The sequence below is a fragment of the Pleurodeles waltl genome, chromosome 5 (assembly GCF_031143425.1).
Source record: "Pleurodeles waltl isolate 20211129_DDA chromosome 5, aPleWal1.hap1.20221129, whole genome shotgun sequence".
Lineage (NCBI taxonomy): Eukaryota > Metazoa > Chordata > Amphibia > Caudata > Salamandridae > Pleurodeles > Pleurodeles waltl.
The window spans coordinates 364,420,216-364,446,760 of record NC_090444.1 but is presented as its reverse complement, the minus strand read 5'-3'; the positions used below and the strand labels follow the sequence as shown (position 1 = coordinate 364,446,760).

The 26,545-nt window shown below is 43.2% G+C and overlaps 1 protein-coding gene across 1 annotated transcript in view; it reads left to right on the top strand.

Annotated features, from left to right (window-relative positions):
- The first annotated feature begins 331 nt into the window (after window positions 1-331).
- The window catches only part of SPTLC3 (serine palmitoyltransferase long chain base subunit 3), a 437,878-nt gene continuing 411,664 nt past the window's right edge, over window positions 332-26,545 (top strand). Inside the window, exon 1 of the mRNA XM_069234110.1 lies at window positions 332-934. Coding sequence (XP_069090211.1) covers window positions 815-934 — 120 coding nt within the window. The 5' untranslated portion in view covers window positions 332-814. The remainder of the gene's footprint in view (window positions 935-26,545) is intronic.

Genomic DNA, 26,545 nt, shown 5'->3' with positions numbered 1-26,545 from the left:
TCGGCTCGACGTCCTGTGATTCTAGACAATCACTTAATTTCCCCCTTGCCTTACTGAACATGAACGTGACTTTGTGTAATGTTTGTGTAATTGGGGCTTGTGTAACGCACTCCAATGGCTTCGGTTGGAGTTTGAGCTACATAACACAGAAAAACAAGTATTCGTACAAGCGTCACTCATCCAGAGCTGCTCCTGCTGCAGTCACGAGCCGACGATGTCCTTCTACCCTTGGCTTGAACTATCCAGGAAATAAACTCCATTCAGAGCTGCCCTACCCATATCCATTCTTAAGATTCTGTGTGATTGTGTAATCTCACAGCGAGCGCTCTCCGAGTATCTCAGTTCCCGCATGAGTGAGTTTGGTGCGTTTTGAAGAACCGCGTGTTAAATTCCCTGCTCCCCCCTCCTCCCGTGTCCCGCCCACATGCGGAGGGTCTCGGCTGCGGCACTGGCGCGCTGAGCGTCCTGCGGGAGCACCGGCCGGGGGCTAGCATGGCGACCCGTCGCAGCGTCCGGGAGCTGCAGGCCTGCACTCGTTGCCTGGTGACCCGGGAACGCCGGCGCTGCGCCGCCCAGGAGGTGTGCAAAGGTGACGGTCCCTGTGCGAACTAGAGAAGGGCGAGCCTGTGCCCCCGCCCCTTGCTGCAGGAAAAGCCGGACGGGCTGGTTGGGTCCCTTCTAGCGGTGCCTCGCCCTGCCTGTCTGCGGCTGCCTCGGAGCTCTCCGCCTGCTCCGGACCCTCTCCCTCACGACGTCTCTCTCCGCCGCACTCCCTGCCCTGTATACCCCCGAAGCGCACCTCCCTGACAGCTTCATGGCTGACTCCCAACGCCACCAGTCTCTCAGCAACGGCCACTGCTGCCCTGTCGGGAAGCTAGGCGACAGCACGAGGAACGGAATCTGCAAGAAGAACGGCGTGACCAAAGGACTGCAGGTGAGAGCGCCTAGAAACTAAAGCGCAGTGCAGGTTGAGCTCTGTTAAGGGGGTGTCTGCTCTGGCGGAGGGCCCCACACAGGCGAGTTGGGGAGGAGGGAGGCCCGCATGCTTGACCCCTTCTAACTTTTACAAACTAGGAAGTAGTACTTCGTTGCCATCAGTGTGTTCACTCCCGTGTTTGAAATATGATGTCCCACTATTTAGGGTTAGGTTTTCCTGAAATTTGCTGGATGCTTTTGCGTTGGTACACAATGTAAGGCTTCGAATTTAATAGCTTGTTGATTATATAGACAGGTGCACAGGTTTTATTGTCACGTAAGAATCTGTAAACGCACTGAGGTTTGAGGATTAGCATATTTTTTTTTTAAGTTAGTCTTGAACTTTTAAAAGTGAGTACATGAATATATATTTTACATAGCATTCTGTAAAGTGATCACACTAAGATGTTTAAAACCACTTTTTCTTTATTGAAAAAAGACACAAGGAACACTTTGGATTGAGGGCTCAAATTCTTCTGGTGACAGTGCTTGACTGCTCCTCCTCCTTAGAATACATTGCAGGTTGTACCATTCATAACTGTGACAGCCTCTTCTAGCTCCAACCCTCTGTTGAGTCCATCCAAACATACGCAGATGTAACCTTGGTTTCCTAACTCGTAGTATAAACTGACAAGATGGGGCAACATACGTCTTTTCGTCGCTAACCTTTGTAGGAGAAGGTCCACGTACTGCCCACTGTGAAACGCAATTGGGGTACATAAACCCTTATACACGGAGATTCCTAAATCGTTTACCTTGTTCACCGAAGTCCAAGAAACTTTGCATGTGAGCCTCATGCAAGTGCGATCAAAATACAAACTCAATCGGCTGGTGGCATTTTCTGGAAGTTTACTTGCGCAATCTCGGGTGTTGCATTGTATGACACATTTAATTGCCCAAGGGACCAGATGCTTCAGTAATCTGCTTGTTATGCAACAAATCCACTTGTCTTATTTGGTCATATTCTAGATTGTAGCAAGGGTCGGCTCATACATTATTTTGATTATACCAGACCCGAAAATACCAGGCTCTAACCAGGGCTCTATTTAGCTGAAATATTTGATTATTCATGGACTCCTCATATGCGTAGGCGCTATATATACGAATGGGTTCCGTTTAGGGTAGCTTTCTGCTCACGGTAGGGCTCTGAGTATGCCAGGACTAGGACCTTCATAATGCCAGTGGTCTCATTGTAGCCAAGTTCATGATATATCATTGCTGTGTTAGCTGCTTTAGTTTCTGAGAAAGTGCGTTGTGAATTGTTCTAAGCATTCACTTAAGAGCACAACATGTCACTGTAAATAAAGTCCGATTTAGCTGGCGGCCTAGTGCCTTAGTGGCCAACTGTGGCTGAAGGAGATTGCCCCCAGTCTGACATTCTTTACTCAGCCGCATTATATAATTCTTGGGGAGGTCACTGAATCTCATTGTGTTTCCTCGTTTGCCATATTGTGATCGTATACCAACCGCTGTGTCAGTGCCTGGACAGTTGTATTTTACAAGAAGGTAAACCTTGCAAAGCCTTGTCAGAGTCAAATTATTGTGGGCTGTTCATGCATGGTAAGTTTGGCTTATACATACAACAGTTGTTTTTTCACTCATACAAGATTTTACTCGTATGAAGATCTACACATGATCGAATCAGCTCACCAGGGCTGGAAGTAGGCAGGAAAAGATCGCTCCTGGACATACCTATCGATTTATGGGTGTTCCCCCCCCCCCCCCTCCCCAAGCTCCTCACCAGTCCGTTCTCAGGCTGGAATATATAGGACATTTACTCTTGATAAGATTAGGAGTAAAACATTTTCTAAGAGGTGAGATTCACCATGGGAGGGGGATGAGGGGGTTAGTGTAAGGGGCATTAGGGAGGGGGTACTGAATTTTATGACGGATATCCTCCTTCCGCTCCCCCCCGGGAAAAAAATAATTTGCTCTTATTCAGCATACTTACATATGAGCAAGTACACACTTGTAAAAATTTAATTTATAAAAGGTTACTAGGAGTACGTCCGGCAACCTGCAACTGTCTCAGGTTTCCGGCTACCTATTTAAACTCAGTCATTATCTTTAGTCTGCATCAATGCAAAGCCATGGACCTTCAGGGGCAATTTAGTGACTTGCTCAAAGAATGAAGACTGTATTTGTTTTACGCTGATTCATATATGCGACTCTGAACATACAGGGAGTGCAGAATTATTAGGCAAGTTGTATTTTTGAGGATTCATTTTATTATTGAACAACAACCATGTTCTCAATGAACCCAAAAAACTCATTAATATCAAAACTGAATATTTTTGGAAGTAGTTTTTAGTTTGTTTTTAGTTTTAGCTATGTTAGGGGGATATCTGTGTGTGCAGGTGACTATCACTGTGCGTAATTATTAGGCAACTTAACAAAAAAAAATATATACCCATTTCAATTATTTATCATTACCAGTGAAACCAATATAACATCTCAACATTCACAAATATACATTTCTGACATACAAAAACAAAACAAAAACAAATCAGTGACCAATATAGCCACCTATCTTTGCAAGGACACTCTAAAGCCTGCCATCCATGGATTCTGTCAGTGTTTTGATCTGTTCACCATCAACATTGCGTGCAGCAGCAACCACAGCCTCCCAGACACTGTTCAGAGAGGTGTACTGTTTTCCCTCCTTGTAAATCTCACATTTGATGATGGACCACAGGTTCTCAATGGGGTTCAGATCAGGTGAACAAGGAGGCCATGTCATTAGATTTCCTTCTTTTATACCCTTTCTTGCCAGCCACGCTGTGGAGTACTTGGACGCGTGTGATGGAGCATTGTCCTGCATGAAAATCATGTTTTTCTTGAAGGATGCAGACTTCTTCCTGTACCACTGCTTGAAGAAGGTGTCTTCCAGGAACTGGCAGTAGGACTGGGAGTTGAGCTTGACTCCATCCTCAACCCGAAAAGGCCCCACAAGCTCATCTTTGATGATACCAGCCCAAACCAGTACTCCACCTCCACCTTGCTGGCGTCTGAGTCGGACTGGAGCTCTCTGCCCTTTACCAATCCAGCCACGGGCCCATCCATCTGACCCATCAAGACTCACTCTCATTTCATCAGTCCATAAAACCTTAAAAAAATCAGTCTTGAGATATTTCTTGGCTCAGTCTTGACGTTTCAGCTTGTGTGTCTTGTTCAGTGGTGGTCGTCTTTCAGCCTTTCTTACCTTGGCCATGTCTCTGAGTATTGCACACCTTGTGCTTTTGGGCACTCCAGTGATGTTGCAGCTCTGAAATATGGCCAAACTGATGGCAAGTGGCATCGTGGCAGCTGCACGCTTGACTTTTCTCAGTTCATGGGCAGTTATTTTGCGCCTTGGTTTTTCCACACGCTTCTTGCGACCCTGTTGACTATTTTGAATGAAACGCTTGATTGTTCGATGATCACGCTTCAGAAGCTTTGCAATTTTAAGAGTGCTGCATCCCTCTGCAAGATATCTCACTATTTTTGACTTTTCTGAGCCTGTCAAGTCCTTCTTTTGACCCATTTTGCCAAAGGAAAGGAAGTTGCCTAATAATTATGCACACCTGATATAGGGTGTTGATGTCATTAGACCACACCCCTTCTCATTACAGAGATGCACATCACCTAGTATGCTTAATTGGTAGTAGGCTTTCGAGCCTATACAGCTTGGAGTAAGACAACATGCATAAAGAGGATGATGTGGTCAAAATACTCATTTGCCTAATAATTAGTAGTATCCATTTAGATGAGTATTTTGCCTTAATAGGAGCTAATTGTCTTTCTCGCTACTAGCACTGTAAACTGGTATCCGAAAAGCTAGTGCTGCATGGTGTTGAGCCTGTCTGCCCAATGAGAAACCTGATGGCCTTTTGTCCTTGCCACAATCTCCCCCCACCCCCGAAAAAAAAACTGTCCTGGGAGTGGGAAAATTTAAATTCTACATCTGTGGGTATTTACTGCTTACGATGATCCCCAATCATGCATTCTAAAAAGCATATAGTAACACTGTGTACCACTCATTCACAGCACTTGCCTTTAGTTGAACGTGTATGGGTTTGCAGTTTTTTTCCTAGCTGGGCGGTGTTTTGGGTTTGTGCGTAAGAAGCCGAGTGGTACTTTTATCGTGCTGTGTAGCTGCAATTGAGTGTGTAGTGGAGTGAAGAGGAATGAGAGAATGTGGAAGCTTACATAAGCATTGTTATGTTGGATGATTACAAATATCTTATTATGTTGCTATGATCGTTTAGCTGCCATTGTGTGGTGTTGAGTGAAAAGAAATGAGATGGCCACACGTGTTCGCACTGCGTTCTTTGTGTGGATGATTCCTCTGTATTTTGGAGACTACTATTCTGAATCAGAATGTTTGGTAAGAACCATGTCTATCTGACATTTCTGGTTTCCAGGTGCTCTTGGATGTTTTTTTTTCTAAGGATTTATTCTGCTTGTAGGAGAAAAGAGGTTCCACTAATACATTACATATTGTAAGAAGGGTCAATAGGAGTGAAAGTCTACATCCATAAGTTCTATTCTGCGAGAATCTTTGAAGTTTACTTGAATGAAAGATGGGAAAACGCTGTATATGGCCTTGTGGTCTATGCAGAGTGTCTTGAAGGTAGATCATCTGGTCAAGGATAGCCTTTAAAGCACTTGAAGGATTGTGGTGATGTGTTCCACATAGTTGTAAAGGCTGTCTGGCTGATAAATGTTTACGTTTTTAAAGTCTTTAGAGTAGTAATAGGATGGGCATTCCATTTCTGTCGACAGTTGCCTTCCGGTCCTTGATGGTGAACCTTGCAGTGAATTCTGTACCTTTGCTAGGGCAGAAACCTGTTTGATTAGATAGTAGAAGGTATTGTTCAACATTTGAGAGCTAAAAGAAAGGCTGCTATTATTATCAGTTTCCCTAAAAAAGGGCCATTGGCATTCAACTACTGGCTGGGTCTGATGATCAAAGATCTTCTTGATTATGAGCCTGTGATATCTTGAGGTTGTGCCTGTGTAATTGTTGACGATGATTCTTACTTGGATGGCTGCATTTGTGATGAGCATGTTGTCCTTGGAATTGTGAGGGGGCAAACGTCTAATGGGGAGTCTGCTGAGTCTGACCTTGATGAAAGCCGCTCACCTCAGGCAGGAGAGGAATCTTTGTCTCTCCGTTCCACGGTAGCAACTACCAAGATGTTTCCTACATCTGTTCTGGGGTTGTAGCACAGTAAACGCTGAGGCACCAACAGGCCCATGTAAAGATGGTGCTTCCTAAGCCCCTATGCGTCAACCTAAATATTGGGATATTCAGTGGCTGTGTTCTAACTAGTGGATGTTCTGTCCTTTAGTCAGTAAAATAAGATTCCACCAGGTGCATTGAACTCACCTACCAAGTCATGACCTCTCCATTTGTGGCTTTGCTTAATATCTATTAGCTGTTGCCTACATAGAAATCTGCAGGTCTTGATATTGGTGACTCCTCCCCATCCTCTTTTGAAGAATGGCTTTATGAGTGCACTTGAAGAACCCGACTGCTAACACAGTAAGGTCTACAAGGCAGGAGGTGTCGTCAGTGCGAGCGGGGTCCTCCCAAAGAGCCCACTTCTCTGCTTCCTGCAAACCATGGCAATAATACAAGCACCTCAGGTCTGTCTTCGCTGAGACGAGATAAGAACAGGACTGTTTCCAAACATCCATTCATACTCATGCAAACGCACCGTTCACATCATGGTGCTCTATGTCGATCATCTGGGAAGGTTAACTGCTCACCTCACTCTGCGTTCCTGAGTATAGCTACATTGATGAACTAATTCCCAGGCCTCTTGCCTGCAACACACTAATGACTCTGCAAAAGATTGCATCTGCGGCAGTCTTACAGCAGTGTGCGGACACACCCACATAGGTACCTGGAAAAGACAGCCCTACTGTAGATACATAGGGGAGAAGAAGTGGTGTCTCTAATGGACCAATGACGCTTGCTTCCTTCCTCCTCCAAAAACGCTTGTAGTAGTACTCTTATCAATGAGCACAACATTTTATTGCAATGTGCCGTGGATTGTACATTTGCTTAGGAGAACAAACTTAAGTTTAGTAAAGCTATTAGTTCCTTTATTGTAAGACTCTGGTTACAAAAATACTTTGCTCTGTGTTAAACTTGTTTGCATGTGCTATTTCTTTTGCACAAACCAAAAGGCAGAGAAGTGTAGAACAAAGTCCATGACACACTCAACATGCGACAGGAGAGCAGCTGGTTTGTGTTGCTCTACCGACCGCATATTGATGTCGTTTTTTTTTGTTTTTTTTGTGTTTTAAAGAGGCGAGCCCTCAGTTTTTTTCCTAATCTTGAGCAGAAACGAAGTTTTTTTTTTTTTTTTTTTTTTACATCTGAGAAACACCTTTTTAAAACTCTTTTCGAATATTATGCTTAACCTTTTAGCCAAGTACCATTCCAGGATATTCACCTAAGTTGTGCCTAGCATCCCTCAGACCCGTATATCTTTTTTGATTCAGTGGCCTCTTTAGTGCCTCTAATTCACTAGATAAGGAGAATATAGTTTTTGCGCAGCTCCCAAAACTAGCCCCCTCCAGATCATCTAACCTCTGTTTCACATTCTTCTTCAGTGTTAGTGTGTTCCACTTATTTACATACTAAGGGTCTCGCAAAATATTGGTCCCCAAGCTGTTTAGTCTCCTAACCAAATAAACTCCATCTGCAGACAGCAGCTGCAGCAGTGATGTCCAATGGCAGGGCGTGACTACAGAAATTGGGAAATCATCTCTGTTTTGGGCTCACCACATGTCGGTATTAGTTGCCATACTGCTTTCCTTTTACCACACAGCTGTATGTGTAACTTTCCAGCCATTTCTGGCAAGACATACACTCAGCCTGCTTCATTGCCCATTCAACAAATGAGTGCCCAGCTATCCACATCCATGTGGTCCCGTCTTTGGGTTTTAAGCTAGACCTTGCATCGTGGAAGGGGTTGATAGTGAAATACATGCATTAACACTATAGCTAAGCCTCAGACCAGACATATCTCCTTCTGAATCCTGCTGCCATTGCCCAATGTGCCTACCTGGCCTTACTGCAAAAAGTCTTTCCTACTCTCCATCACTCTCATACTGTAAAGAATGTATACCGTACTGCCAGTATGGAATACCAAACATTGCCAAGCCTAACCTCGACAGTCTTACCCTCTAAAAAGCTACTGGACACAGCCAACTCATGCAGAAAAGTACTCCTGGCAGTGAAAGGGCACTGAACCCTCCAATGCTTGAACCCGGCACAAAAATCCCTTTATCCAGACTTCTTCAAGAACAGTTTTCACTTTTCAAACCTGTTTGTCTTAAACTTCTGCTAGATTTATTCTATTCATTTAAGTGAGTAGCTACCCGACGGGCTTCCCAGCGCTCGAAGGTAAGGCTCCGATTAGAAGCTCTAATCAAATGAGTAGTTTTAATTTGCTTCCTGTCTGGTTTTTAGCACTGTGAGTTATGCCCAGAATTAAAAACTTGATTCACTTGCTGATGGGTAACCATTGCAATACTGTGAGTGCTGTAGAGGCAGACTGAGACTTTGGGATAGATACCCAGTAGGATTTGTGCCGCTGCATTCTGAATTACCTGCAGTTTTTTGATGACTAGATGGAGGGAGTTCCCATAGTCAAGGCGAGATAAAATCAGGCCTTGAACCACCACTCTCTGAACTGCAAAAGGTAACGACAAAGAGTCTTTCTGAGGGTGCGCAATAGACCAGAGCAGCTGGAGGAAGCATCTTGGACTGGGCAGCCATGGTAAGTTTGCTATCGGGAATTACTCTGAGGTTCTTTACTTCCAACTTGGGGAGGACGGTTGCCCAGAGAGGTGGGGCCAGCTAAATTGGTCACTAAGTGATGGGTTATTGCCGACCACCACAACATCTGTTTTGTCGCCATTGAACTTCAGACAGCTCGCTGCCATTCAGTTGGCAACTTGCAGTAGACATACTTAGAGTTGCTGTGAGACAATTGCCATATTTGGATTTAAACAGACAATGATCTGTGTATTGTCTGCATAGGACGCCATAGAAAAATCCAAGAAGCAGATTATATTTCATAGAGTAGAGATTGAACAGCGTTGGGCTCAATGAGCAGCCTTGAGGAACCCTGCATTTCACATGGTACAGGTCTGACACAAAAGGGTCTTCCCTGACTTGAAAGCTGCGGTTTTGTAAGACAGAGAACAGACATCAGCACATAAGCACCTCTATAGTGATCCTCATCCAACTGTAGACCGCCCTTCCCTTTGCACCACAACGTTGAGATACCTGAAAAGCCCCGTAAACAGCCCTGCCATGCAAAATGGAAACAGAACTGTCTGCTCAACAGAAAAAAACATATCAACCATACTGATTCCCACAGAATTTCTACTGTCATTACCCCCCTCAATTGCCTATTACCAAATGTCTGTCATAACCATTTTTTATAACATATTACATACACCCCATCTTCCCTTTCAAAGGTTCATAACCCCAAGAGCATTTCCCATAAAATTACATCCGCCAGCTTACCAGCAAAATGTACTTGGGATAAACCTTTAACTATTAACCTTAATACGTACATCCACTCTGTTTTGCTTTTGCCTCACCCCTCACAAATATGCCAATCATGGATAACCAATTACATACACATTTTGTACAGGAGCACTTGCACTTTAGCACTGCATTGCAGTGGTAAAGTGCCCAGAGTAAAAAAAAAAAGAAAAACCAGCAAAAACAGAGTCCAGCACACATCAACAACTTGGGAAACGGAGGCAAAAAGTTAGGGGAAACCATGCCAAGGATAAAAAGTCTAACATAAAGCGTTGTTTTACTTAATAAGCATCTCTTGTTTCTTTAATTGACACAGACTGCTTTAAAACAAACAAAAAAATAACTTTGCCATTGGGAAATGCAAATGCAGGGATGAAGGGCTGATGTCCCTTGCATGCCTCCATGCCTTCATTCACAGCCAGTCACCAGGGGTTCAAATAGTGATCTTCCTAGTTAGCATGTATAATGCAGCCCATTTTGCTACCCACTGCGAATGAACAATTTGTGATGCAACACATTAGTACATAGGGCACATTGCAAATTGCACACGCATTTGCAAACCAGCCAGTATTCACATTGCACGTCTTGCCTGTTTTATGAGTGGGTGTTCATAGATCAAGCTCTAAATTTCTCCAACACTGTGCATGACATGGAGCGACCCACTGGTTAGTCCACAAAAATGAACCCATCAAAGTGTAAATCGTAAAACCGTAACCGAGAAAACCCTATGTGTTCCTGGAACAATTTGAAAGACAAATCAGTGTTGCACATCTTTACTTCAGCCCTCCGCCTGCACTGTTAGATTTTGATTCACATTATCCACAATAGATCATTGCACTACGCTTAACTCGCCTGATAGTCATTCACTGTTTGCTTGAACCTTTAACCAAAATAAATTATGTATCTGGCAAAAATTTCGCCTTTTTCGGCACTGGGCCTAACAGTGAAATAACCAAGTTATGTGTTGCCACATAAACAAAGGACATACTACTCCCTGCTCAGTCATTTCCTCCTCTAATTCTTTTTCTATCACCTGTGGTATTTTCTTCACCCATTTCGAACTTTTCTCTCACTTCCTCACCCTAAAATGTAAGGAAGCCCTTCGCCTTCACTAATGACCTACACAACAACTGTGCTATTTGCATATTGGGATAAAATGAAAACCTGTGCTCCAGTACCTTGAAAGCAATGCGCATATGTTCCCATTCCTATGCCCTCGTGATACAACCTACCTCTAGCTGTTTGACCGTGATTACCTCCTCCAACTTGTCAACAGCACTGAGTAATCGGGTGCAGCGCACCACATTTGACACACTTGTGTAGAAACTCACAAAAGCCTCTATAAAGGACCAAAATGCCCACGTCGGTTGAAACAGCACCTGCGCATACCTTCCCAAGAAAAGCCTGCCCCAAATGTATAACCCACTAGAATTGAGTTGAGGGAGTCATAAGTCATTGTCCAATGGTCCCCAATTTACCTCTGTATTTTCCACCATCCTTTCCTCTGAATTCCTTGCCATTAAAGCTCAGGTCATGCCACACATTTATTTTGTGCTTTTTGAATAACATCCATGTACTTTAAACAGGCGATGATGCCCTGTTGTTGGTAGCAATCTCAGTAGACACTGGCATATATTAAAAAAACAAAAAGCCAAAATTCAATTTTGTATAGTTGGTGGCACCAGGGCCTCTTTTTGTCATCTCTTGCACATGGAAATTCGTCAGTTATACAGAAGTGACATAAGTATAACTTGCATCGCCATAGATTTCAGATGTCGTCAGTAATGTAATATGTGATGTAACACACAGTAGTAACTTCCACCCACTGGCATGCGTTGTTTATGACCTCATATATTACATCACTCGTGACATGTAAATGCAGTCATTGATTGCGATGTATATTACACAGAGCAAGAGAACACAGAGCTGTGCATCTCAAGGGGGTTTTGCTAAAGAGACATGGGAGCATGCCCATAGAAATAGGAGTTTACAGCATAGGTCCTAGTAAACCATATCCTTGCCAGACTTTCAGAATATTCACCCAGGATACATTTGCATATTAGTAATCTAAATAGAAATCATTTACATTGTTAGTGAGTGTTTGGAATAATATTCACGGCTTTGGCATTCCTGTACCAATCTTCTTCGCCTGTGTTTTAGAGGAATACCTTTCAAATTCAAGAGTAAAATGTCGCACGAGATTGCTTTGATGCACCAGTTGCATGGGCGGCGTGCTTTTTTTTTTTTTTTTTTTTTTTTTTTTTTTTTTTTACATGAATGAAAAGTTTGAGGTTCGCCAGCCCTGGCATGGCCCTGAGAATATTGCACCTGTCTCTGACTGCAGGGTACAGGTTCAACTTCGCCTAGTGATTCTTCTATTTTCTAGGTGAAATACTTTTGATTATTAGTTAAATGGGTAAAAGGGAGGAAAAGTGTCAAATGGATTGAAAATGCACTTTACAGTGTGGACATAATTCAGTCTAACAGTGGAATCTCCAAGATAAGCTTAGAGGACATTTGAGGGTAACTGTTTTTTTGTTTGTTATTCAGTTAGGCAGTTTTTGAGCTGTTGAAAAGGTTATTACTTTACTTTATTAGGAATTTTTCATCAGGTTAAGCTAGAGCACTGTAAATAGTTATTCGTACACAATTATGAACATCGTAAAGCATGATGAACAAGAAAGTAGCCAGAAAAAGGATATCCCCAATTTGAGCATGAGGGAAAGAAATAACCTTCTGCAGTGAGGTATCTCGACACTTTCTGTTATAGGACCCTTGGGAGTTTGTCCCCTAAGCAAAAATCTTCAAAATGATGTATTTCCAGCATGATCTTAAAAACACTTGGCCAAGAACTGCACATTTGCCATTATGAACTTAATTCTTTCATTTTCCTCCTTTATTTCCTCTCCATTTTCTTTCCTTCTTTCTATTTCTTTCTTCTATTCTTCTTTCATTCGTTTTCATCTTTTACCTTCTACCTAATTTTTTTCATTTAATCATTTGATATGTCCTTTCTAGTTTTCTGTCATTATATTTCTCTTTAGTTTTCTTTGCTGATTTCTGTCTTCCCTTCTTCTCATTTTTGTAATTGTTTTCTTCCTTTCTTCTTATCGTCCTCCTGTCCTTTCTTAGGCCCTTATTTCCATCCATCTTTCTTTTTGTATTCCTTCCATTTGTTGATTCTTTCTCTTTTTTCTTTTATTGCCCATCCGTCAAGTCCTCGTTATCTTTTCCATTTTTATCCTTATCTGCTTTCTTTCTCTTTCTCTTCTCTTATTTTTCATTTAATTGTTTTGGTCCTTTCTTTTTTCTTCTTGATACCCCTCTTTCCACGCTGTTTCCTTTTTTCTTATCCATCTTTTTAATAATTTTTTTCTGTGCCTGTGTTCCATCCTGCTCCCTTTTAACTTTCCTTCTTTCATTATTTGCATTCTTATTTCCTTTCTTCCTGCTGGAGCGCGCATTTGCCTCTAACCAATTTTTTGCCATTTGAAGCATTTCTCTTCCTTGCTGTTTTTTCTACCTTCTTAACTATGTAGAATGGGCGCTTCACTACACCCCTGTGTGTGAATATGTGCCATGAACAAGTGGGATCCATGGGCACCTGCATCCCAGGTTGCAGCTATCGAAGCAGTTGCATACCTATTTCCAGTTTCCTGTTCTTATCCTAAATTGTGCCAGCGTATCTTTTTGCATTTGTCGTCATTTGGAAGGTACTAAATTGTAGCACTTGCCAATTTAATGGTGTCTGGATAAGGGAGCACTATGTTCCAAGTTATCTTTTATTGTGTGGAGCTAGAAGGGTTGACTTTAAGTAGAGGGTCATCCCTCAAAACACGTGATGGCTGATTTTGCAGACATCACACTATAATGACCAATGTGGATTATTTTTGCATGATGAGATACTCCGTGAAATTGTAATCTCTGAAAGGAACTGAGATCATTCTATATCTCCACTAAGACTGAACTTTAAACACATATTGTATGTTTTGATCCTATGTCTAATCTGCAGGGCAAGGCTACTGCGGTTGCTGTGAGATAGTTCAGTGGGTGGGTAGATTGATATGCAGGCTGCAGGTCATAGATCACAGTTCAAGTCAGAAACCATGGTGGGTAAATTCACTTGCTGTAGAGATCTATGTATGTCCTCCAAGTCAGAGATGTTCTGATGCTAATAAGGAAGCTCAGTGGGCTAATGCACCTACTGACATGGTGTGTGTGTGATACCTACTGTGCCCCTCCGGCAATATCAGTGTGTATCCTGTATATTATAGGTTCAAGTCCTAGTGAGATAGCTCCCTCCCAGCACTGCACTGAGCGTAGATCATTCTTTTATCAGTGGATATAAAAAATGACAATCATCTCACATTCTGCAAACGTCAGCAGTCTATGGCTTAGCAATCTTTGCTATCAGTTGTGTCTAGTTGGAGCAAATGTGCACTTACCTGAAGGTGAAAGGCCATGAAAGTAGTTAATGGTGCGTTCCCAGGCTATATTTCTCATTTCAAGCTTTACAAGCTTGGGTTGAACATGGTCCTCTCTGCTGTGTGCAGCCGATGCCAGTCGTCCTTTAGTTTGCTTAATAGGGCAGCTTTGACATTCTTGTTCCTAGGGAGCAGAAGTGCCGGCTGGAGGGTTCCAGCATTGAGGGAGACGGCTGTGGATTGTCCAGTGCTTGAATTTCTAGAGGTCAGAGGCCGGCTGGAAGAAAGGGAAAATACAGAGAAGGAGATACAACAAAGAAGCACGTTTTAAAATTGCCTCTGTTTGTGGAATCCATTTTTTAAATGCAGAATTAAAAATTACTTTTGTATTTGTACTCCTAAGTTCCTGGATTGCCGAGAGTAACGGAGTTGGGTCTTATGCCTTTATTACTTTTGGTCAGTAATGACATTTGTGCCTAAGTACAATTTGCCTTGGTCCTTGTAATCTTTTCTGTAATCCTTTGCCAAGAAGAGGTCACATATCCCTTGAGCCTCCCAAGTTCTCAGTGGAGAGTTATTTAAAGGCATCCATACAGTTTTTTTGAAATAGATGCTCCTGAAGCATACACAGCATAAGGCGAACCAATACCCAGGAAGTGGATTTAAGTAGTTTTGGAGGTAGGGTGATATTCATCGAGAAATCCTAACCTCCTAACAGTCGAAAAGAGCAATTCCTTTTGTGAAGGCATAGTGGTCACAAGTCACATAGCCATTTTCGGTAACAGAAGTACTTACATGATAGAGAATGGCTGGGTCTAGACCTCTCAGGATGTCAGTAAAGATGACCACTTGGATGTCGAGCCATTTACTCCTATGTGATATTACCACATGCGTGTATGTCCCATGCAAAAGGTGGAGAGTGGGTGGACCCAGGTACAGTTTGCTTGTAAAAACCCACAAACAATTTGTAAGCATCCACAAACCCTTCTATGACCTTTACCCAACATGAAAATCATCATAGATGTACACTGGTCAAGGTCTCAAGAAAATGCTTTTCAAGGGATGAAAGAGGGACAAACCCCCCCTAACTTTAGGCGGTATTAGGGGAAGAGGTCTTTTAGGGGAACATATGTAACCTATTGAGAGAAAAACGCATTTGAACTGTGGCGTTACTTTTTCCAAATGTAGTTGTGTAGTGAGCCTACAAATTCTCACTGCGGGAATTCCATGCACTAAAAAGTCATGTAGCTCTCTTAGGCGTTTGCCTGGAAAGCTGTTGGGCACAACTCCCCAAATGTGCTACAACTACTCGTAAAGCTGGACCTCATCTCAGGAGGAGTACAGGTCTTGATTGTCAAGTTTTCTTTGTAAATCTACTCCACTATGTTCCTATGAGAGTACAAGCAAGATACCTGCACGCAAGACTCTTTGTGCATAGCTTTTTCTAAACATGCGCCATCAACAAATGAAAGCTGTCGAGAGGACAAGTAAAGCAAAGTGTATCGCCAAGGTTTCTTATGCGACACAAAACTGAAACCCATTTCCATGAAGTCTACGGATTCGTTTCTGTGACTTCTCCTACGCAAAGAGAACTTAATTTAGGGCTCCCGGATATAGGGTATTCATTTGTTTCACATTTCCATCTGTGTTTATCCATATTATTTGGACTTTTTGTGAAAAACTTTTGCTGAAACTAGTATATTTCAACATTTATTTCACCAATAAGTGTACAATGATACTTTAACACCTGAGGAGAGGTTTCAATGATATGGGTACCTATTAATGATAAATCAATATACTGTTATGAAAACATGTACATTTTAGTATTGATCTTGCAGACATCTACAGCTGTTTGAATCTCATTTAGATACTTCTCTCTTTTTTGATTGCCTTTCTCTGTTAATCTGCACAGCTATTGTCCTGGAAGTTATGACTTTCAGCATTTTAGAATCACTCATAAAACAAATTTCCGTTTTTATCCATTTATATAAATAAAGACAGAAAAATATATAGTTTTCTGTCTGTGTTTATCTGTAAAAATAAGTAAACGTGGAAAAAAGGAAGCCTTAATTATAATGTAGGAGAATCGTTCATTTGATTCACTCTGCAGTGGCTCTTCTTCAATGTGAAACTTTAACTATTCTCTGAAAAAAACTTCTCCAGCACTTTACTGCTATGAAATTCTTCCAGCAATAGTTCTAGACACACCTATATAGTGCAGAGTTCCAAATAATGTATTTGTTTCCTCTAGAGATATCTGCTTAGACTTTAATTAATTGCTGTAAAGCAATACTTTATGGAAGCAAAAATGGCAAAGGATCCAACAGGCTACTTTAGTGGAAGTGATGAGGTTGCACAGACAAATCTGTAGAGAAAAGAAAGACTTGATTTACTTTCATCCTCATCACTCTCGTCTACTCCAAGGGGGGCAATATCTAGCCCAATCAAACAGATTAATTGGCACCATTATAACTTTCAAGTTTCCCAGTTCCATGCATCTAGGTCTTTTATTTGCAGTCTGGAACCTGTAATTCTGTGGATTCTCTGTGCTATCAGGACTACAAGTTAAGAAAAAAACTCTGGATTGGATGGCCTACTCGTGTATGGACCCAGACACTTAAGTGCTGTATCTACAAGTTAGATCTAGCTTAGGTTAGGTCTGAATTGCTGCAAGCCAAACTGACTTGGTTTCACAAATGTAGTTTTGCATGTGGGAATATCATTTGCCTGGTGCATATTACCTCAGCCCATTGTTTTTTGCACATTTGTAGGTAACACCTATAAGAGAGTTTGAAGGCATTAACAATGAAGTGATGGGGGAAGGCATTCAGTAAAAGGCAGTGCAAGGAAGCTGCACACTTTTTCCACTACCTGTCCCACATGTGTCCGTATTTACAAATTACATCTGGAAGATCCAGATGTAAGAGATGCAGACATTCTGCTCACTCATGCTTGCGTTTGTGGCTGGCTTGGGCAGTTAGTTTGGTTACTGTTTTTAGTTTATGAAACTGATATTCCTTCCTGGTTCAATATATTCCCCTTTTCAGGGGCAAGGGAACGGAAGGCTGCATAACAAATGTGATCAGTAGAAAGGAAAAAGGAGCCCAAGATTTTCAAAATGTTTTCATATTTTCAGACAGATGTTAATACATGAAACATGTACAGAGTCTTCTTTCATAAAGGGCTGGAAATGGGCATTCAGCAGAAACGAACAGCAACGTTTGTTAAGAAATTGTACATACGCTTTCTTCTGCCATGATTTGGGCATACAGCTGTGCATCATTGCAGCTCATAGACTTATGCAAATGTATCAGGAGATTTACAACTTCAGTGTGCATTAGGTCCTACGTTTTTCATTTTATGGCTGGTCCCTGCTTTTAAGCATCAGGATGAAGGCAGGTAGCGACTTTGCTGTGCTTGGCCCATAACCTAAGTTACAGGTCTCCACCTGTGTACAGTTTCCTAACTGGACTATGCTGTGGGAGCACCGTATCAAGCAGCAGCTAACACCGTGCCCTCGTTGGGTGGTAGTCTTTGGGATACTTTCAGTCATTTTATATTTTCTCTCCAAAAGCATGACTGTAACTTGTGCCATATGATTATTGTATTGTTTGCTTGTGAAATTCAGGATCAGTTAAGGCCCTGAACTTTATCTTCAATTAGTGTAGCACCTATTAAAAATATAATCCTCTGCTGGTTTTCTCATGGTCTTGCACTGCACTTTTCCAATACTTTGTTCCTCGGTGTAAGGAACTTTGGATAATTCAGCATGTCTCAGCTTTAATGGATTATCCTAGGGTGAATTGGTTTGTAGGATTGGCATTGTGGCTCGCAAACCCACAGCCACAAACTCACAATCCAATTTGAGGTCCAGGCCCAAAGGATTGGTACCTTTCCTCCTTTTTTCCGGGGCTTTCATGGGAGGGAGTGTGCACCACACATACCGGACTACACATTGCAGGTTTGGGCCAAATGCGCCTGCATGGTGGCTTCCTCATCCAGAATCTGACATCACAGCTTTGTGGCCTGCAATACTCGGGATCTCTGGCAGCTGAAGTGTGCGCTGTGTGGAAGGGCTATTACTGGTGAAAGAAACCAGTTCCCTTTTGCTGACTGAGCAGCTCCAGGCAGTGGCAGTGCTATAAAGACAGATAAATGGGTGGAAAAGAGTCTGGTTCTTTTAAAGTCCTGACATAGAAGATGCAGAAACAGATCAGATCTAAATTTGGATTTAATGGAGAATGTTAGACCTGACAGTCTTAGGGTGGTCACCCCTAACGTTTTGCCTGCCTCCCCCCACTTTTTGGACACTGTTTTTGCTGGTTTTAGGACTCTGCACACTTTACCACTGCTACCCAGTGCTAAAGTGCATATGCTCTCTCCCTTCAAACATGGTAACATTGGTTCACACCCAATTGGCTTATTTAATATACTTATAAGTCCCCAGTAAAGTGCACCACATGTGCCAGGGCCTGTCGATTAAATGCTACTAGTAGGCCTGCAGCACTGAATGTGCCACCCACATAAGTAGTCCTTTAACCTAGCTTCAGGCCTGCCATTGCAGCAAGGCCTGTGTGTGCAGTTACACTGCCACTTCGAGTTGGCATTTAAAAGTATTTGTCAAGCCTTAAACTCCCTCCCACCCCCCCTTTTTAAAAAAATTTATTATTATATTTTTTTTATTTTTATTTACATGTCACCCCTAGGGTATACCCTAGGTAACCCATAGGGCAGGGTGCTGTGTAGAGAATAGGTAGGACATGTACCTGTGTAGTCTACATGTCCTGGTAGTGTAAAGCTCCTAAATTTGTTTTTGCACTGCCGTGAGGCCTACTCCTTTCATAGGCTAACATTAGGGCTACCCTCATATATTGTTTGAGTGGTAACTTCTGATCTAAAAGGAGTAGGAAGGTCCTATTTAGTATGGCCAGATTGGTAATACAAAATCCTGCTGACTGGTGACGTTGGATTTGATATTACTATTTTTGAAATGCCACTTTTAGAAAGTGGCCATTTCTCTGCACTTAAATCCTTCTGTGCCTTACAATCCATGTCTGGCAAGGCTCAGTGACAGCACTCTTGTGCATTCACTCAGACACACCCCCAACACAAGATACTCGGCCTCACTTGCATACATCTGCATTTTGAATGGGTCTTCCTGTGCTGGGAGGGTGGATGGCCTGACACTTGCATGTCAAAGGACAGTAGCCTGCCCTCACACAACTAACTGCCACACCCAACTAACTGCCACACCCCCTACTGGGACCTTGGCAGACAGGATTGTACTGAAAGGGGACCTTGTGCACTTCCAAGCCATTCTTTGAAGTCTCCCCCACTTCAAGGCACATTTGGGTATTTAAACAGGGCCTCTGCCCCTACCAACTCAGACACTTCCTGGAGAAGAGAACCCGAACCAGAACCTGCATCCTGCCAAGAAGACCTGCCTGGCTGCTCAAAGGACTCACCTGTCTGGTTTCTGTGAAGGACTGCTGCCTTGCTGTTGCCCTGCTGCCTTGCTGCTCTCTGGCTGTGGTGAAGAAGTGCTCTCCGGGGGCTTGGATAGAGCTTGCCTCCTGTTCCCAGAAGTCTCAGGACCAAAAAAACTTCATCTCTACAAGAAGGACTCCTTGTGCGGCTAAATTCGACGCACAGCCTGCTAGAAACCATGCACAGCCTGCACAGTGGTGAAAATTTCACTGCACGCCGAAATGGAACGACGCAGCCCAACTTCGCAACGAGAAGATCAACGCAACGCCAGCAGTAGAAAATTTGACGCAACGCCAACCGGATCGACGCAGCTTCTGTGACTTCGTCCTGCCAGCGCCGGAAATCCACGCATCATCCCCGGGGCATCTGAAAACCCTGCAACCTGAAGAGGATCCATGACCAAGCGCCGGAAATCGACGCACAGCTGTCCCTGTATGAAAACTAAACGATGCATCGCTGTGTGCGGCCCGAGAAATCAATGCACACCCCTTTGTTTCCACGCATCTCCTCCTCTGCGGTTCTTTGTGGATATTTTTCACACAAATCGGGTACTTTGTGCTTCAAATAGACTTTGTTTTGCTTTTAAAAGACTGAAGACACTATATCACTTTTTAGTGATATCTCAACATATACTATTGCATAAGGGAATCCCCTTTCAGCCCTGGCCTCGGGGGTCAGGGGGAGTGGCCCTCGGGGGGAGCGCTAGCGCTTCCCCCGACGGCCGGTCCCAGGACGTAATGGTTACGTCCATGACGCCACACGGGCGCAGCCATGGATGTAACCGTTACGTCCATGGCGTCGAACCGGTTAAGACACTTTTTATAACATTTTTCAGTGATATCTCAACATATACTTATTGCATTTTAATCGCTTTGACTTGCATCTTATCAGATAAATATTATATATTTTTCTAAACACTGTGTGGTGTATTTTTGTGGTGCTATATTGTGTTATTGTATGATTTATTGCACAGATACTTTACACATTGCCTTCTAAGTTAAGCCTGACGGCTCATTGTCAAGCTACCAGAGGGGTGGGCACAGGATAAGTTGGATTGCGTGTGACTTACCCTGACTAGAGTGAGGGTCCTTGCTTGGACAGGGGGTAACCTGACTGCCAACCAAAGACCCCATTTCTAACAGAGATGTTCACCAAGATATATTCTGGCTGAGGTTTTGATGCCTTTTTTTGCTGACTTTGTCGTTTGAACATTGTACTTCCCGTGAGCAAGGGAGGATTTGTTATACACCTATCATCAGCTTCTACATCCTCATACTTTTGACAGACATTACATTTGTTGTATAAAAACAATTTGTTTCTGAGTGGGATTTTTCTAAGTTGTTTACCATTTATATGTTTGAGACCGAGTTCCCGTTAGGTAACCAGAACATTCTTAACTCTCAAACTTTCCTTTAGTTCTCTCTCAAGAAATGCAGTGGGAGCCCCAAGGCTGCTCTTGTGTGTACTTGCTCTGCTATATGACCGATGGAAGGATTTTTAGTATTTTGTTTTCACCTGTTCGAGAAAGCGCTACATGTTCATGTAATAACCAGATCAATTTCTGCGTAGTACGTTTTCAAGGGCACAGTCGTATGGCGTCTTTTAGGACCATCATACATCAAACAAATGGACAAAATGCAGAACAATATGTTGCTGTGGTTGCCATTCCTGGTCCTAGAGCACTTCAGACGATGGCTAGGGCAGAAAATCAAGATGTTTATTTGACAAGACATTGCAATATTGTCAGCACAGCAACTTTCAGAATTTCACGGAGCGTTCTAAATGGCTAGTGGCGCTTCTGGCACTAAAGTTCAGTTTTTGGCCTGTCACACAGCTACTCATAGGCCTGCTGGTGTCTCTAGACTTCAACAATAAAACTGCTTTTGCATCATTCTGACTGAAGTCCACGTTTGTCTCCTTAGTGTTGTTGATCAGACAGTGCTTCATTAGATCATCAAATAGAAACGGAGGTGGAAGTGGAATGAAGAGAGAACGTTTATTACTTACCGATAATCTTCATACCACTGATAGGTCGTCGCTGATCTTTTGCTCACCTTTGCTGCTGGGTTAGTCAGTTTGCTTAGTTAGTACTTTGATTTATGACAGTGGTGTTTCCAAATGAGGGCCAATGTGCATTCACTTCGGCCCATCGAAAGAGGGTGGATTAAAAGACTTATTTTTGAGCAAGCAGGAGCCACACCGGGCCTTAATGTAGCATGGACTGTGATAAGGAAGTGTAATATTCCTGGCGCAGTGAAGATCGCCAGTAAATTATCAGCATGTGAATCAACCTTTGCTTTTTTAAAAAGCATTTGAAATTGGCCGTAAGCGTATTTTGTAATAGAATGGTTTGCAGAGAACTCACAGCTTATTTCCAAGTATAGTCGTCGTCAGGCCTTCTGTGTCACCCTGATTTCTGTTGCTTGCAGTAGACATCTCCAGCAAGTGGTGATTGTTGTCCATAACTTACCCCTTGAACCATCTTGGACTCTTAAAAATTCAGAAGAGTGCAATTTATTTTAATAAATTGTTGTTAGATTGCTTTTGTTTTGTGTGAATTTCTTGTTTCTTCATTTGATTCTTCTAAATGTTTTACACAGCTTCCTTTGTTTAAGCCTTGACGTTGAAGCCACAGCAACCTAATGTTGAGTTAAGTGTTCTTCTACAAATGAGTCTGACTGGACGCAAGCAGCAGCAGCGGCTTGTACCTTTTTAAGGTGGTGGGGCGAGTGAAGTGCCCCACCACTTCACAAAACAAATCCTCCCTCAAAAAACTCAACTTAAACCACCCCTCCGACCTAAAGCCCAAATAACACTATAACACAAACACTACATGTACATGCACTGCACACTAACATGCACTACACGCGTACATAGCATTACACACATGCATTACACGACGCAAGCATTACACATTTAAGAAAGAATAAAAAAAGCACTTACCCATGGACTGCACGTCCTCCTCTGTGTGCTTCTGCTCTCCAATGTCAGAAGAGCTCTCCTAACCAATCCAGGCGCTGCTATCATGCTAGTAACCAGCATGAAAGAAGTGCCTGGATTGGATGGAGCATCCTGGCTGGACGCTGCTTCAGGCCCTGAAGGCCTGTGTCTGGCCTCCACCCTGCTGTCTTAGAGACCTGAGTGGAGAGCTTCAAAGTGTGCAGGTCACTGGCCGGTGCAAAGCAGCGGGCCAAAATGACATGCGCTCTTTGGAGCGTCCCTGCCTGGTAGAAGGTAGCTGTAGCGAAGCAGTCAGCATACAGTCATTGTCATCTGGCTGGAATCTCCCTCTCATGTGTCTGGGACAAAGGGGCGTTTTATAATAAACAGCTGGCATTCTAAGAAATAGTCCCCGCGTTTGAATGCGTGTTTTTCTGTGAATGTTGGAGACACAGCATACCACATTTGTCGGCAATCCTATCTGACCGTAGCCTTGCAGAGAGTACAAAGTGTTTACTAAGAGCGTACTGTTTTCCTCGGCTAAAGGACAGCGATAATAATTCTGTGAAAATGGCTTACTGCTAAAAAAAAATAAAAGCATACTGACGGAAATGTATCTGGGTAAAAGGGTGCAGCTGCAGGCCTAGTTAGCTAAAATAACGTGTATAAAATATGGCTAAAATAGCTAGGCAACACCCTCCCCTTGACAGTCAAAGGTGGTTCAAAGCTAAAATGAGGCATAGAAACCCTGAACTAAAGCAATAACTAAGACGTCAACTATGACAAGTTAAGAAACACAAGCCATTGGAAAGGACAATTTCAAATACCAGTATGTGGCACAAGGAACCAAATTTCAAAGGTCTGAGTGATTTTGGAAATCGCCAATCATATCCAGGACAATTTGAGCCAGGAGACGTTCCCCTTTGGCAGATGGTAAAATATCCAAATCATGTCCAAGGAAGATCACAGAGCACTCGTGTTAGAAAGCCTGAGCTCCTGGCGAGGCAGCAGCATTCTGTGTATTGCCCATCAGTGTGCCAAGAGTCACGGTATCCAGGAAGGGCAACTCGTAAGCAGCCTCCTGCAGCAGACGCACCCTCAACGTGCATGTCTGATAATAAGCCCTCATCGAGCACAACAGCAGATCAGCGGCAATGGAAGTAAGTGCTGTGTAGTAAGACAGACATCCAGTGCACATTTAAAGAGGCACCAAAGGCAACGAAACACGGGCTGCACACAATCCAAAACCAGTTGGAATGTCAAAGACCAGTCACACACCAACTGTTGCAGGACTGGTGCTCCAAAATACTGCATCCTGCGTTCACGACACAGTTGCGCTGCCGGCAGCGCTCTCAGTCCTCCATGTTGTAAAGGGACAGCCGTTGCACAGAAAAAGTAGCAACAGCAGTTTGCCACCAATTATAGGCAAAGTAATTGGAAATCCCCGAAAACACTCAAAAAAATTGAGTGTATGGCTGAAGGTATTAAACCGAATATGGAGGAGAAGGTGTGAACGAAACCAGAACCAATAGCCTTAAAAAAAGGTGGGCAATTCCAGTAGTACTGGACGCATTGAATATTTGTCCCGCAAGTTCACCAACAATAAAGCCTTTAGTTTGCTCAACTTGTCAAAATTAACATCAGAAGTAACAATATGGGACCAGATGTCCGCTACTCCTTTGAATTGTGCGGGGGGTGGAGGAGAGGACATTCCCGCAATTTGTAACAACTTGGGAGACCGAAGCGACATAAGGTATTCCAGCTCGCATTCCACAACAGCTCTCACAGTTAAGGAGCGCATAGCTGCCAGTGGAGAGCACCTGTGGTTGTACGTTGTCCCACACAGGGTGGCACAACCAGTGCTGCAGCCCTCCGGGGGACACTGTTTTACATGCCCTGGGTACCTTTGGTACCATTCATTAAGGACTTATAAGTAAGTCAGCTTAGGTCAATTGGTGGTAGCCAACTCAACATGCACTTAGTTAGGGGTTTGAACACTGGCTGAGGTCTGGTTAAAAGGCCCCAGTGCACTCTGAGTCAACAAACCCGCAGCTGGTAGTCCAAATGGGGGCTAAAAGTTTGGGGGGAGGCTTAGGGGGAGGCTTGCGAAAAGCCTGTTTCCTTACAGTCACTGTCAGCAGGTGTCCAAATTTTCTTGACCTGAAACATTGTAAGCTATGTTTCTGTAGGAAGCTGTGTTCATTTTATACCATCACTGAGTAATATGAATGGACAGGCAGCAACGTTTATAGTCTTCCTTCTCAAGTCTCCAAGCCTGTTTGCGTGCCAGTAGGAATACCTTATGATGCCTTGTATTGTCCTGCTTGGAAAAAGTAGTTGTGCTTCTAAGACTTTACACAGTCCCTGAAATATCACTGGTTTATCATAATTTGTTTCAAATGCAGGGACCTTGCTTTAAAGTTTAGGTGTGCAAGAATGGGGGGGTTCCTGTTGCTGAGCATGCGGCTCAATTCCAGAGTATGCTGTAGTGAGGAAAAGTGTGGAACAGTTTAATTTCGAGTAAATAGGAAGAAATGTAATTTGTTGGGACAGATGACCCTGTTGAAGTAGCCCTGTGCACCCCTGCTTCATATTGCGACATCTTGCCTTGAAAATCAGGGCAGGTGCTCTACATGCCTTGTAACAGGTTGCTCACCAGCAGAGTTCTGTACTTCAGACCTGCCAACTCGCATGGTCCCACCATGGGTCACACGATTTCAGCTCTCTTCAGACGGTCACCTGGTGAGGAGCTGAAGTCACACGATAGCAGGCAAGAGGATTTGAAACCCACTGAAAAATGTGGTCTTCCAGCTCCTTTTGGGGGGTGTAAGCAGCCAATGTTCATTAAGAGGTGTGAAGACATGCCAGGACATTGGCAGCAGCCCCAGTAGCCTTTGTAGTTTTCTGTTTTGGAGAGGGTGGGGGAGAGAAAGTCCATGGGGGCAGGGCCTATTTGGAGGAGAGGGAGTGGTAGAGAGAGAGGGACAAAAAGAAAGTGAACATTAGCATTTATGGGGGACAGAGAGAAAAAATAAACAAGCTGTTGGCTGTACATGAAGCTGCGGCTCACCTACTTTATGTAGCCCCATTAAGATAGGTTGCCATATTAAGCAGTGTAGGCTTTGAGAAGGCCGTCCTCCCATCCATGCATTTCCCTGCAGTGCTCATTCCTCGCCCCCTCCCTTGCTGCCAGCCCTCCACAGGCCTTGTAGCCAGAATGTTGCATGCCTATTTTTGTTCATCAAACTTTTCAGTGAAACAGGAAATGCCTGTGCTCACCTCATTGGATCAGACTAGTTTGGATAGGTCAGCCTGCAACGCATCAGCTTGCCAAAGACAGTTACGAATGACATTCTTACTGCTATCAACTGAATGGAAGTGACGTGCTGACTGCTGTTCCGTAGCTTCCGTGTTCACGTCTGTCAGAAGAGTTCTTATCCCAGCCATAGAAAGTGACTGCTTAGATTATTGTTTGAGTGAAATATACACACTCTAGTGGTATTATGTGATATCTGCATCACAGTGGAATAGAGAATGTCTTGGGATGGTTTGTTTGTACCACCTGATTTGGTTTCCTCCAACCTTTCAAGTTTTGCACTATTTTGGAGTTGCTGGTGGGATGACCCCAAATGCCACTGATGAAAAAGATAAAGAGGCACCAATTCCAGATATAATCTGAAAATCCATCAGGGTGTATTCCTATAGTCAATGTATTGATCACTAAAGTTCGGAAATAGTATTACTTGTTTCTAAAGTGCCTCAAACATTCCAGACGTCGCTACAGCCAATACATGTTTCTCAGTCGCATAAATTGCTTTGTCAAGGCTGAGAGTAATGACTAAAAAGCCCAATCAACAAGTGCTAGTGTCACATACTGCATATGTTTAATACCATATTAAAATATATAGCCATTTCAGTTGTAATGATCTTAAGAGGAGAAAAGGCATGTAGAGTAACTGACAAATTCATCTATCAACTGTCAAACAGAGAAGCAAACTAGAAGTAAACGGACTACATCTTACAACGAGTATGATAATCACATGTGACGTTGCAACATCTGAACCCTCAGTTGGTTATAAATGAGGAAAAGGCTAAGACCACACAGGGAAAGGAAGTAATCTGCCCTCCATGCTGAGAATCTGCACTAAATTGCCTCATGAACAAC